General features: G+C 50.5%; 3 protein-coding genes across 3 annotated transcripts in view; 2 read left to right on the forward strand and 1 right to left on the reverse strand.

Moving 5' to 3' along the window:
• The window catches only part of NOL12 (nucleolar protein 12), a 4,713-nt gene extending 3,700 nt beyond the window's left edge, over nucleotides 1–1,013 (reverse strand). The window contains exons 1-2 of the mRNA XM_010005830.1: nucleotides 884–1,013; nucleotides 455–540 (exon numbers count right to left, since the gene is read on the reverse strand). Of these exons, the coding sequence (XP_010004132.1) occupies nucleotides 455–540; nucleotides 884–1,013 (216 nt within the window). The remainder of the gene's footprint in view (nucleotides 1–454; nucleotides 541–883) is intronic.
• A 9-nt stretch (nucleotides 1,014–1,022) lies between these two features.
• On the forward strand, nucleotides 1,023–7,415 carry LOC104396049 (arf-GAP with dual PH domain-containing protein 1-like). The gene is made up of 11 exons (XM_010005831.1): nucleotides 1,023–1,113; nucleotides 2,094–2,224; nucleotides 3,126–3,217; nucleotides 3,298–3,380; nucleotides 4,077–4,189; nucleotides 4,951–5,097; nucleotides 5,527–5,610; nucleotides 5,929–5,991; nucleotides 6,504–6,575; nucleotides 7,073–7,304; nucleotides 7,393–7,415. Exons 1-11 carry the CDS (start codon nucleotides 1,023–1,025, stop codon nucleotides 7,413–7,415), a joined length of 1,131 nt encoding a protein of 376 aa, XP_010004133.1.
• A 3,470-nt stretch (nucleotides 7,416–10,885) lies between these two features.
• On the forward strand, nucleotides 10,886–11,260 carry LOC104396050 (urotensin-2 receptor-like; the record flags this gene model as incomplete). The annotated part of the gene is made up of 1 exon (XM_010005832.1): nucleotides 10,886–11,260. A coding segment is annotated over exon 1 (375 nt), but the record flags the coding sequence as incomplete, so codon positions are not given.

An 11,260-nucleotide genomic window follows, 5' to 3' on the forward strand; every position in this document is an offset into this window, starting at 1 on the left:
GGCGTCTGCCGCTAGCCCTGGCAGGCAGGGATGTCCTCCAGGCTCGGATGCTCCCAGCTTCTGCTCCTGTTCAGCTCCCTCCTGCTGCCTTGTGCAGACAGCGCAGCACCCAGTCTCTCACCCCGAGACCCGCTCTGCCGCTCCTCTTGGGGATGCATCTCCTTATAAAAGGTTTTTCCTCCCAGTATTTAGTGCCTGCGTTTCGTTAATAAGCGTCTTGAGTTTGTTTCAAGCTATTGTCGTTGCTTGGTGTTAGGTGGCACCTCTGCTGCTTTTAGCTGGGGGAGGCAAGTGTGGGGACATGTTTCAGCTCTCACACTGGGTCTTGCTGAACAGCTAAGGTTTCTGTAGTTGATGGTGGAAAGAGGTGCCAGCAGGAGTAGGTGGGTGCATCAGGACTGCTGTGTTTTTGGCCAGTGGCTGGAGTGACTTTGGCTGAACTCTTGAACCTTACTTGCCCTCCAGTCCTCACCCTAAAAATGGGTGTAATCTTGTGTGGTGTCCGGCTGAGGCTGGTGGAAGCTCCCGAAGCTCGAAGCTCTGGGGGCAGCCAAAGCCAACCCTCCCAGCCCACAGAATCCTCACATGGCCTAGGGGCTGCTTGTCCAGAGCTTTTATCAGCTTTCTCACTGCTTGCCCTCTTTTCCTGGCCTGTCCTTTCACCAGCAGAAATGCGGAAAAACCAGTTCTGTGGTTAATTGCTGCATTTCCCTCCACGCCCATGGGGCAGGTCTCCTGCTTCTCCTCCTCCTCCTCACTTACAGTCTGGGTGCACTTCAGCCTCTTCTTCCCCGCCTGTGCTCAGCCGGCTCAAATGCTGAGCTGCCTCAGGTGCACCATCAGGCCTGCACACTCCTTCCATTAGCCGTACGGCTTCTCCTACCTTCTTTTTCCTCCGGCTGCGAGAGCTTCTGGCTGTCTGGTGGCTCCTTCTCCCTTGGGCAACCCGGCAGGTGCAGAAGGCGCAGGCAGCTGCTGCCTTCGTGGCCCTGCCCTGTCCAGAGGGATAGCATTTGGACGCGATGGCTGGAGGACATGAGAGGAGTGTGAAGGCCCTGAAGGAGGTGTGGAGAAGAGCGGAAAACTCTCTGTGTGCAGACTGTGGGAAGCCAGGTGAGTCCCCACGGGCTGCTGGAGAAGGAGTCAGAAGCAGGGAGCTGGGGCTTGTCTCTAGCAGTAGTTTGGTGCTGGCTATCTGCCTGGGGCAGAGGGAGGAGAGGCATTGCTTTGCCTGGATATTCGATTCCCCTCCCTGGAGGTGAGCTGGCAAGGGAGGAGGAAGGAGATGCTGCCACAGTGCTGGTGGGAAGGAGGATGGGGACACAGTAGTGCCAGGTGAGCAGGGCCTGTCTAGCTGCAGTACTGGGGTTGTAATCGTGTCAGATCTCAAATACAAACCAAGGTCATGCCCAGTCAGGACCTGACAGGAAAGCTCCCAGTTAAATCCTAACTGCTACAGAAGAAGGTATGATTCAGGAGGGCATTGTCTTCTCCATGACTCAGCTACAGACTGAGAACCTGTCATGGGAGCCTCAGGGTTTTCTTCTACTGAAGGGATTGCCCTCCCTGGAGGGTCTTCAGTTGGAGGTCCTGCAGGTGCTGCTAAAAACATCCATCCTACTTTTCCCAAAAGGGGCATGTGGAGTGTACCACCCAAGCCAAATTAAGACTGGGCTGCTTAGTACCATTCTACCTTATTAGTTTTGCACTTGAGAATTTTGGATTCAAGGCTGCTTTCCACTTAGTGAGATAAATACTGCTGGGGCTTTGTGTTGTTGTACTAAACAGCTGCTGGTGTCTTCTCCCAGAGGTGGTTTCAGTTTCATCGTGGATGGCCCTTAATACAAAGAGAGTTTGCAGAGCACAGTTTTTCAAGGCTCAAATCAATATAGATTCAGATGAAGTGGTTGATACAGTGGGAAAGAGGGACTAACAGCTGTGCTTTTTTCTGCCTGTACCTTGGCTCTTAATCAGTTCAGATGAAACTGTGGTTACCCAGCTCTCTGTTTCTCCAGACAATATTCTCAGTTCCCCCTGGCGTATCTGCCAGGGGAATTGACCGCCTCTAAACATACTCTTTTTTATACCCTCAGATCCTGACTGGGCATCCTCTACTTTGGGTGTCTTTATATGCCTCAGCTGCTCAGGAATTCATCGCAACATCCCTAGCATCAGCAAAGTCAAATCCCTGAAGATGGACCACTGGGATGATGCTCAGGTGCAGGTGAGATCTTTATCCCCACTGGTATGTGAGGTGGGTTGTGTCTGGGCTGTACACTAACATGTTCTGGGAAAATCATCCCTTTACAATTCTCAGAGTTGGAGATTTAATGTGATATGTAGTCCCTTATCTACTCATGCTGTGAATACTTAAGTGAGGATAAATCCCCAGGGAGTTATCCCTGGAGAGGGATGGTGCACTTGCCTGACATGTCTCCCCATGTCCTGTTACTTTATGGCTAATGCAGAGCTCTTGCAATGTATCTTGCCAAGGCTCAGGGTCTTTGTTGCTCCAGATTACTCATTTCCCACTCTCCAGCACCACTCAGCCTCAGTGTCTCCTCTTGGTTTCACCAGTCCGAGGGCAAAATCTTGGGCAATCCCATGCTCCGAGAAGAGTGTCCAGATGTCATGGGATCTCTTGAGAAAAACGGCATTTATGGGAACTTGGTGTCTCTCTGTTACACCCCCCTCAACCCACTAATCTTCAGGGGACTGAAAAATTTTTCTGGAGTTCCAAAGAAAATAATCTGTATCTCACTGCTTTTTGGGGAGGAGTGAAGAGTTTTGGAATGTTCTCCCAGACAGCACTGCAGAGCTGTCATGGAAGTCAGTCCCCCAGAGATCTGGGGCATGGCAGCAAACCCACTGCATGTGTGTGCATCCAGCCCCATGGACGTGACACTTACGGCATTCTGTTGATTCAGGTGCAATCCTGGGAGCAGACAAGACCTTTGAGAACCACCTTTCCTTAGCCAGATTTTGCTGGGATGTTGCAACGTACAGGAAAGACAGGGCTCCCCTAGAGCTCAATGTACATCAAGCCCTGTAGTGGGTGAGGAAGGCAAAACCCAACATGAGTCTGCAGCAAAGGGAAGGCACTAACTCTCTGTCTAACTTTGCAGTTTCTGGCCAAGCATGGGAATGCTGTGACTAAAGCCACATATGAAGCTCACATCCCTATTTACTATTACCAGCCAAACTACAGTGACTGCCAGTAAGTTGCTGCACACAGAAGAAAAGGGAGAAGGGCAGTTCTGTGTTCCTCTAGTTAATTTCTGTCACCTTTCTCCCCAGAGTGCTGAGAGAACAGTGGATACGGGCCAAATATGAACGCAAAGAGTTCACTGAGCCAGGAAAGCAGCTGCTATATTCTGATGGTAAGGGAAAAGCACAGCATCAAGATATTCTGCGTGTTGTCTTCACTGGAAGCTTTTGAACACTATGAGGAGAAAGCTCATAGTGTCAGTGTTGCAAACACCCAGCTGATACAGGGCATTTTTGGGGGGGAGTTTAAATTGTAGGCAGCATAGGTTAGTGCTGCCATGGGTTGTGTCCATGCTTGGTATTACCAGATGGCATTTTTCAAAGGCATTTGCTGTCCTGGGGGAGCTAGACCTCTGCAGTAAGGAATTTCTGTCTTGCTGCATGCCACCCCCTCCAACCATTGCAGTCTTCGAAATGTCACTGCCAGGGGTGTGACACAAGGTGAAGGAGCTAACGGGCCTCCAGAGACAAGTGAGAAGAGTTCTGTTCCCACGTCAGGGTCTGCGTGGGCTTGCACTCTGGTGTTCACCCAAGTAATGGCTCTCAAGTGGCAGTAGTGGGAGCTGGACTTGGAGGTGGGAAGCATCTGGGAATGTCTTTTGATGACTGCTTTTCTGGGCTCCTAATCCAGGAACACTGCCATCTTCATTTGTATGTCAGAGTTGATAACTTTCCTTCTCAGGTGTCAGCAATAGTCCATCACATGCTTTTTATCAGAGATGTGGCTGGGACCCCAGGCTGCATGCAGCTCTCTGATGCCTACTTTTTCTGTGGGGGACTTCTCTTAAAAATTACCTTTCTGCTCCTAGGGGTGAAGGAAGGCATCCTCTGGAAGCGAGGCAGAGACAGTGGGCAGTTCCTGCCCCGCAAGTTTCTCTTGTCTGAGAGAGAGGGATGTCTGAAATATTTCACCAAGCAGGATGTGAGTATGGTGGTCATCTTCCACCTCAGTGCATTCTCCACCCAGGGCAGGAGGATCATGGAGATGCTTCTATTTCCTACACATGTTTCTGAGGTTGATGTGTTCATCCCAAGCCAGGGATGATAAAAGAAACATGTGACTGAGGGGAGGCAACCCCTTCCTACTGTCAGGGTGACATTTTCCCCATGTTCTTGCTTTGTGCTTCCCTATACCCTTCTTCACTGGTGATAAAAGGGCAGATCTTTCACTTTACCTCTATACATTAATCTGGCTGTGTAATCCTGCAGCCCCCATGGAAACAGCTTCACCCCACTGTGAGCCAAGTTGGCAAACCAGGTTGTTTGATTTGTTTTGAGGAAGGCTACGCTTCTAGTCCATCTTTCTGAGGTGAATGGGGCAAGTACTAGTATACTGTTGCAAGGGAGGGAATGGCTTGGGGTAGGGAGGAGCAGGGATGGGGTCTTCCCTTTTGGGGTCAGTTAGCCTTTAGACTGTCTCAGCTGTAAAGTCAGATGCACTCTTAGTGTCTTCTTGGCAGTTCCATAGTAGGCACAGCTCAAATATAAGTTGTGAGGGGCTTGGCCACTGTTTGGGCTTGAGCATGCCACCAGTGAAGGGAATGTGTGCTGCAACAGTTTTGTTGGGAAGGGGTAGTTACTACTTTTTATAACACCCTCTGACCCTTCTTACCCCACTGAGTCAGCTCAAGTCTCTTTCCTACTAGGATTGCTCATGCATGACCAATACCATTCTTTTCTCAGGCCAAAGAACCCAAAATTAATGTCAAAATAGATGTAATCAATGCTACGTTCCAGCCAGTAAAGATTGGGAACCCCAATGGCCTGCAGATCACCTATCTCAAAGACAACAAGACTCGCAATATATTTGTCTACCATGAAAGTGGGAAGGTATCTTGTTTCAGCATCAAATACTGCAAAGAAATTGAGGTGATTTGTGAAGGTGCTGGTATTAAATAGTCTGAAGCATGAGAAGGAGGGGGTGGTGTGCATGTGTGAGTTGCTGTAGGTAACAGGGTGGGGGTTCTGTCTCTGTGTTAGTGTGTCTGTGGGAGAGTTTTGCTGCAGGGAGCAGGGCAAGGAGCCCTGGCTGAGTCAGTTTGTGTGGGAGGAGATGCTGTAGAAGATGTGCAGTTGAGCTGCCTGTGCAGAGAATGGGGCAGCCATGCTGGCTGTGTGTGTGTGTGTGTGTGAGGAACATGCTGCAGGTGCTGGGGAGGGAGAGCTGGCTGTGTTTCAAGTTAAGATAGGGCTGGGTGAATTGAGATGGCTCCCTGCTGCTCTGGCTAAACTTCCTCTGCTGTCCTTTTCCATTCTCAGGAGGTGGTGGACTGGTTCAATGCCATTCGCTCTGTGCAGTTCCATTACCTGAAGGTGGCATTTCCCATTGCCAGTGACAATGAGGTAAGGCAGCACTAGAGCTCAGTGCTGAGTATCCCACTTGTACTTGGTTACATGATAAGAAAGCCCATTATTGCATCCCCAGGAACAGAAGTGGAGAACACAGTGTTTGGACACAGGGGTGAAAAAGTGTGTGTAAAAGAGCCTGTTCTCTGCTGTTTCTGGGAAGTTTGGGGCCAGAAGTGACTCCTTGGCTAGGCAGTTATGCACACATGAATTTAAAAGACAGCTGAATTTGAGGGACTAGAAGGAAGGGTCAAGGGTGAAAGTGAATAGCAGAGAAACATTGCTCAGTGAATGTTACTCTTGACTTTTTGTCAGATTAAAAATCGGCTGACACGAAACTTCCTGAAGGAGGGATACATGGAGAAGACTGGTCCAAAGGTGAGCTGCTGTGAGAGGAAAAAAAATAATCCAAGTGGGACCTCATAAAGAGCCACCGACCTTCCCTACTTCAATGTTTTTCTCCTCCTGTTTCCCCATTCCCCCCTGACTCTTTAGACACCCGTGGGAACAGTGTGTGTGCACCAAGGGAGGGGAGAGTAAAAGGAAGGGGAAGGACACATGTGAAAGTAGATGAAGCCAGAGTCCCTGCTTTCTCCCAGAACAACAGATCTCCCTGCATGTGTCTGTGTGTGCGTGACCTTACAGGTATTTAGCGTCTAGATTTCTCCTGTCTCAACTCGGGTCCTTCACACAAGTCAGAGTTGGGGATAGCAGTTGGGACTGAAAAACCCGATACTGATCCCCACTCTCAGCTCAGAAAGGGTGAGGAGGAGGTTGCTGTTAAGGCAGGGGCTTGGTTCAAGTGGTTGGGATGAATTTTGGTTATCCATTCAAAATGCTCGCGGCAGAGGGCACTGTCCCCTTACCTATGTCACCTCTTCCCTTCACAGCAGAGAGAAGCTTTTAAGAAGCGCTGGTTCACGCTGGATCACCGCAGGCTCATGTACTTCAAGGACCCTTTGGTGAGGGAGAGATCTAACCTCTGGCAACTGCAGGCAACGGTGCTGAGGGCAGGGTCAAAGTGCAGCCAGAGTCTTTGTTCTGCAGTGAGGGGGACTTGCAGGTTCCCCAGCTGCTCTGAAGGGACTATAGGTCTTCCCCTTTTCATCCCACTTAGCTCATCCCACACTTCCTGTGTTTGTTTCACTGTCTGCAAACAGTGGGAACAGGGAGGGCAGTGGTGTAAGTTGGTGATGGGGAGGAGAGTTGACATGGAGGGGGTCATGTGGAGAGGCAGAAGTAGCAGTTCCTCTCTCAGGCCTCTTCAGATCTGTGCTCTCAATTTTTCCTTTCTGGTGCTGCCTTTGAGCGTAGCCTCAGGAGTCTTCTGAATCCCTTGACCACCTTCAAATCTTTTTGCTACTACATCCTCACTTGCTCCTGCCCTTAGGTGCACTGCTGCTATTCCCTGATTCTTCTGGGATCCTGTAAATCCCTGTCTTTCCCTCCTGATGTGCAGGATGCATTTGCTAAGGGTGAGGTGTTTGTGGGCAGCAGAGAGAATGGCTATAGCGTCCAGAAAGGATTGCCTTCAGGGACACAGGGAAACTTCTCTTGGCACTATGGCCTCACGATTGTCACCCCTGACCGGGAATACCTCTTCACCTGTGAGACGGAGACGGACCAGCTGGACTGGGTCGCAGCCTTCACTAGCGTCATCAACCAGGCCATGACACCACAGGAATATGCAAGTAAGTGCTCAGAGGTTGTTTCCTTCCCCTCCTGCCCACTCTGGTTCAGGGTCTTGCCCTAATGCACCACCTTTTTCCTTCACTACAGTTGAAGCCTACTTCAAATCCTAGGAAGCCGTGCTGGAACCTTGCTATGACTTGACTCCACCTGGCCCCGTTGGGTGGTCTGTCATGAGAGATCGACATCAGAGAAACACAGTGCTCTTGGAGCACCCTTTGAAGCACCTTTTCCCCCCATAAATGGTCCGCTTTGTTCTGGGGGCCAAATCAAGCTGCTTCCTTTCAAGTGCAAGACTTTGTGAGTTTGAATCCTCAGCGCAACCCTTCACTGTTAAATTGCTGTGGTCTGACTGGATTCTGGCAGGCCTTGGAAACTTGGTACTTGCTACGTTGGGCATGGGACCTAGCATCACTCCTGCATGGAGCTGCAGACAGCCACATACATTATGCAAGGAAACAGCTGCCTGCCTGGAGCTACACCCCAGCAGGTTGCAGGGGCTGCTGGACTAGATGGGACACGAAAAGGCTTCTCTGCTGGCAACAGAGATGTGAAACATACACATATTTGATCAGTTAGAGCTGTAGTTGAGAAAGGTCACTTAAAAGATATAATCCAACAGCCAAATGTGAGTCTTGTTTCCTCCTGCTGTGTGTGGGCTTGAAAGCTTCTTCAGGCCACATCTGTGTGGAGACCTTCCTCTGATTGCTACAGAAAATGTCAAGAGATCTGCTCAAAACCGATGTGTGTGTATACTTGTGTGTATGTGGATAATTGTGTGTGTGTGCATGTAACAAAAAAGTGGTGGGAGGTGGAATACTGCCCTGGGGAAGATAACTGTGAGGGATATTCATGCCGTTGAAGTTTAGCTGTCAAATTTGGGTCTTCAGTCAAACCAAAGGAGAGCGGATGGGTTTGGCAAAGAGCAGCCTATGGCGTGTCTGGGACAGACTTTGGACTCTCTGTTGGCTTTACTGGAGCGCAGAGGTTGATGTCTGAAGTTAGTAATACATGGATCTCTGCTCCCTCGTTCTCTGTACATCAAAGGCTTGGCACTTTCATTCTGCCCTATACGTTACAGATGTGTGTGTTGTATATTACATACACATACAGTTTTATGCAGTGGTAAGAACTCTGCATGCTCATGTTCTTCTAGTAACAGTTAGCCCTAACCACTAATTCAACCCATGATTCAGATCTTAAAAAATAGCTCTCCCAGGAGAGCTTTAAGAGCTGTGTTTCACATGCTGGAAGGACCAGCTGAGTTCTGCTGATGACTGTAGAATCTGATGTGTCTGCAGTTCTATGTGGGCAGTTTGAGAGTAGGCATCTAGTGTGTTACGGGGTGCTAACTAGGATCAATGAAGCAAAAAGTATTGTAATTAGCTCCTAGAGAAGTTAAAAAAATTAAATCCTATTGTATTTTATTTTAACTTCCTAAATGAGCGGAGCTGCTAACTGCTAAGGCATGAGATCATTTCTTGGAAAAACCCATCATGAGAGCAAGGAGCCCTGGTAATTAATTGCATTTCCCAGGGCATGTGGACTGTGCATCTTCCCATCAGAGCCAAATGGGCAAGGTCATTGTCTCCCACTGCTTTGAGGGTCTGTCTCTGCTGAGACCACCAGAACCTGTTGGCAGCATCAGCTTCTGGGTTGAGAAGCAGCATCACTGATCCTGCTGCCATGGCATGATGGAGCTCTTCACCCAAAATTATATGTTCAGTGCAGGTTGCTGATCTCCCCGTTTGAAGCATGACTGTCCTGTAAACTGAAGGCCATTGCAAAGCTTGTGTTCTGAAATGAGGTGCCTCTTAGTTCTGATACTGTGAAAATGGGCCAGTCCATAGAAAAAAAGCTCAAGCCTGACCTCAACAACCTGCATGTTTAGATCACTGGGAAGAAGAGTAGGGAGGGTCACCCAGCCATGCCAAGAAGCCCAGAGGGAGCTCTGAAGTGCTCCTCCATCAGTGGTGTGTGTGCCATATGCCCACTTCTGTGGAACCACCATCCTTAAGCTGTTGCTGCAGCACGTTGTTCAGAAAGGTGCTGGGGTCCTACTGCAGTGAGGGCAGTAGCAGTGGGATACTTTCTGCTCCTGCTTGCTGCTGAGTTATTGCTGCTGGAGATGAGTGGAAGCATTTAACTTAGCCAGAACTAAGCCAATACACCAAGGATGTGAAAGAGCGTGGCTGGAGTGGCCTGAAAACCCCTGAGAACTAACAGCAGAGCGCATGTGGTAACAGCACATCTGTCCCTGCTCTGCAAATTCTTTCCCACTCTGTTCCCTGAGGTGAATGAGGCTCAGATGTGGGAGAAGAAAGAGCAGGGTAGCTAGGCAGGGAAGTGTGAGGGTAGAGGTGTCATGCAGTGCTGTCCCGCTAGAAGGCAATGGTGCCTACCTAATGTGCTGCTGCTCCCTGCTCTGGGGTGAGGCAGCAGGTCTTGGGGGCTCCAGGGAAGGAGGGGAAAGGCTTAGGGGAGGAGGATGGGTTTTGGGGAGAGGGAGGACAGAGTGAGCCTATCCAGCCCTTTAAGACTCCAGCAGTTTGCTGCTGACTGAGGGACAAGGGTAGAAGAGGGCCAGGTCATAGTAAATGTGAGACATCCTAGCATCTGCTGGGCTTGCTGGCAAAACCAGGGGCTACACCCATTATCTACACATCAAGGGTTCCTTATGTCCTTGGAAGGGAGTGAGGGACAGTCTCTCTTAGCCCAGCTTGGGAAAAGGCCATGGAGAGCAGTGTGGCAGCCCCCTGCCTCTTGCATTTTCAGGGTTGGCCCTTATTTCCCTTCTAAAGCCACGGTGTGATGCTTTCCCTGACCTCACCACATTAGGGAGTCCTGTCTTTCTTTTTCAAATGAGGAATACTGTGCAAGGGGAAATGGGAAAAAGAAAGGGAAAAAAGAACAAGAAGGACGAGGGAGCTGGGGGAAAGTGGAGGAAGGCACTGGGGAAGAAGGAGCATGTCTGCAGGAAAGAGAAGGGTGCCAGCATGGCTTCTCAGCTAGTGGCTAAGAGCCCAGTGTAAACTGGGGCTGCATTCACACCGGAGTGTGAAGCCGTGAGTCAGACACATTCCTCCATGCAGTGGGCAAGGCAACTCACCAGGGGCTGGTTCAGGGGGGCAGAGCTCACCTCTCCAGAGTAGATCAGAGCAGAGAGGATGCAGACCTGAGAAAAGAAGAAATCCACTTGTCCACCGAGTCAGCTGGTTTCTGTGGGCCCAGTGAATGCAGGAAAAGCAGACAGGAGCTGGTGAAGACCAGAAACATTTCTTCCTGGCTGGGAGAGGTTATTTTGCACCTGTTGGTCTTTAAGGGGAGGGCGGTGTCCCTTTTTCAACCCTTTGGTGGTCAAGGAGAACTACCGGACTGAGGCTTCGATGGACAAGTTCAGCAAAATGGACTGGGCAGCTGGAGGTGAGGAATAGACTTCTCTGGAGCACTTTATGTGTGCTGAACTGTCGCCATTCTTCCCCCTTGTGTTCAGGCTAGACGTGTCCCATACAGTGAGGGGGAAGGCAGAGGGAAGGACCCGGTCTCTGGCAGCCTGACTTGCTCTTGCTTACCCCACCCAAAGATGTCTGGTGCTCCTTCCCCCACCAGCGCAAGGCCTGGAGAGGATCCCGAGTGTGGCAGCTTCCTGGAGGAAAGCAGTGGCGGGGGTGATGGCGGCAGCGTCCTGGGAGGGGACAGCCCGGTCACGGGGCCGCTGGGTGCAGTGCTGCTGGTTATGTGCCTCGCTGGGATGGTGGGCAACATCTACGCGGTGGTGGTGGCCTCCGGCAGGGTGGTGGGTCGCTCAGCAGGCTCCTTAGGGGTCTATGTGATCAACCTCGCCCTGGCTGACCTCCTCTACCTCTCCACCATCCCCTTCGTGGTCTGCACCTACTTTGCCCACGACTGGCTCTTCGGGGACGTGGGCTGCAGGCTGTTGCTCAGCCTCGACCTCCTC

This window comes from Chaetura pelagica, unplaced genomic scaffold (assembly GCF_000747805.2).
Source record: "Chaetura pelagica isolate M959 unplaced genomic scaffold, ChaPel_1.0 scaffold79, whole genome shotgun sequence".
NCBI lineage: Eukaryota > Metazoa > Chordata > Aves > Apodiformes > Apodidae > Chaetura > Chaetura pelagica.

What these genes read in the sequence shown, in the direction of transcription:
- LOC104396049 (XM_010005831.1), top strand. Translation starts at nt 1,023, where the DNA reads ATGGCTGGAGGACATGAGAGGAGTGTGAAGGCCCTGAAGGAGGTGTGG. An exon ending in AATATTTCACCAAGCAGGAT is followed by an intron (nt 4,190 to 4,950) that starts GTGAGTATGGTG and finishes TTCTTTTCTCAG; the next exon opens with GCCAAAGAACCCAAAATTAA. An exon ending in TGGAGAAGACTGGTCCAAAG is followed by an intron (nt 5,992 to 6,503) that starts GTGAGCTGCTGT and finishes TTCCCTTCACAG; the next exon opens with CAGAGAGAAGCTTTTAAGAA.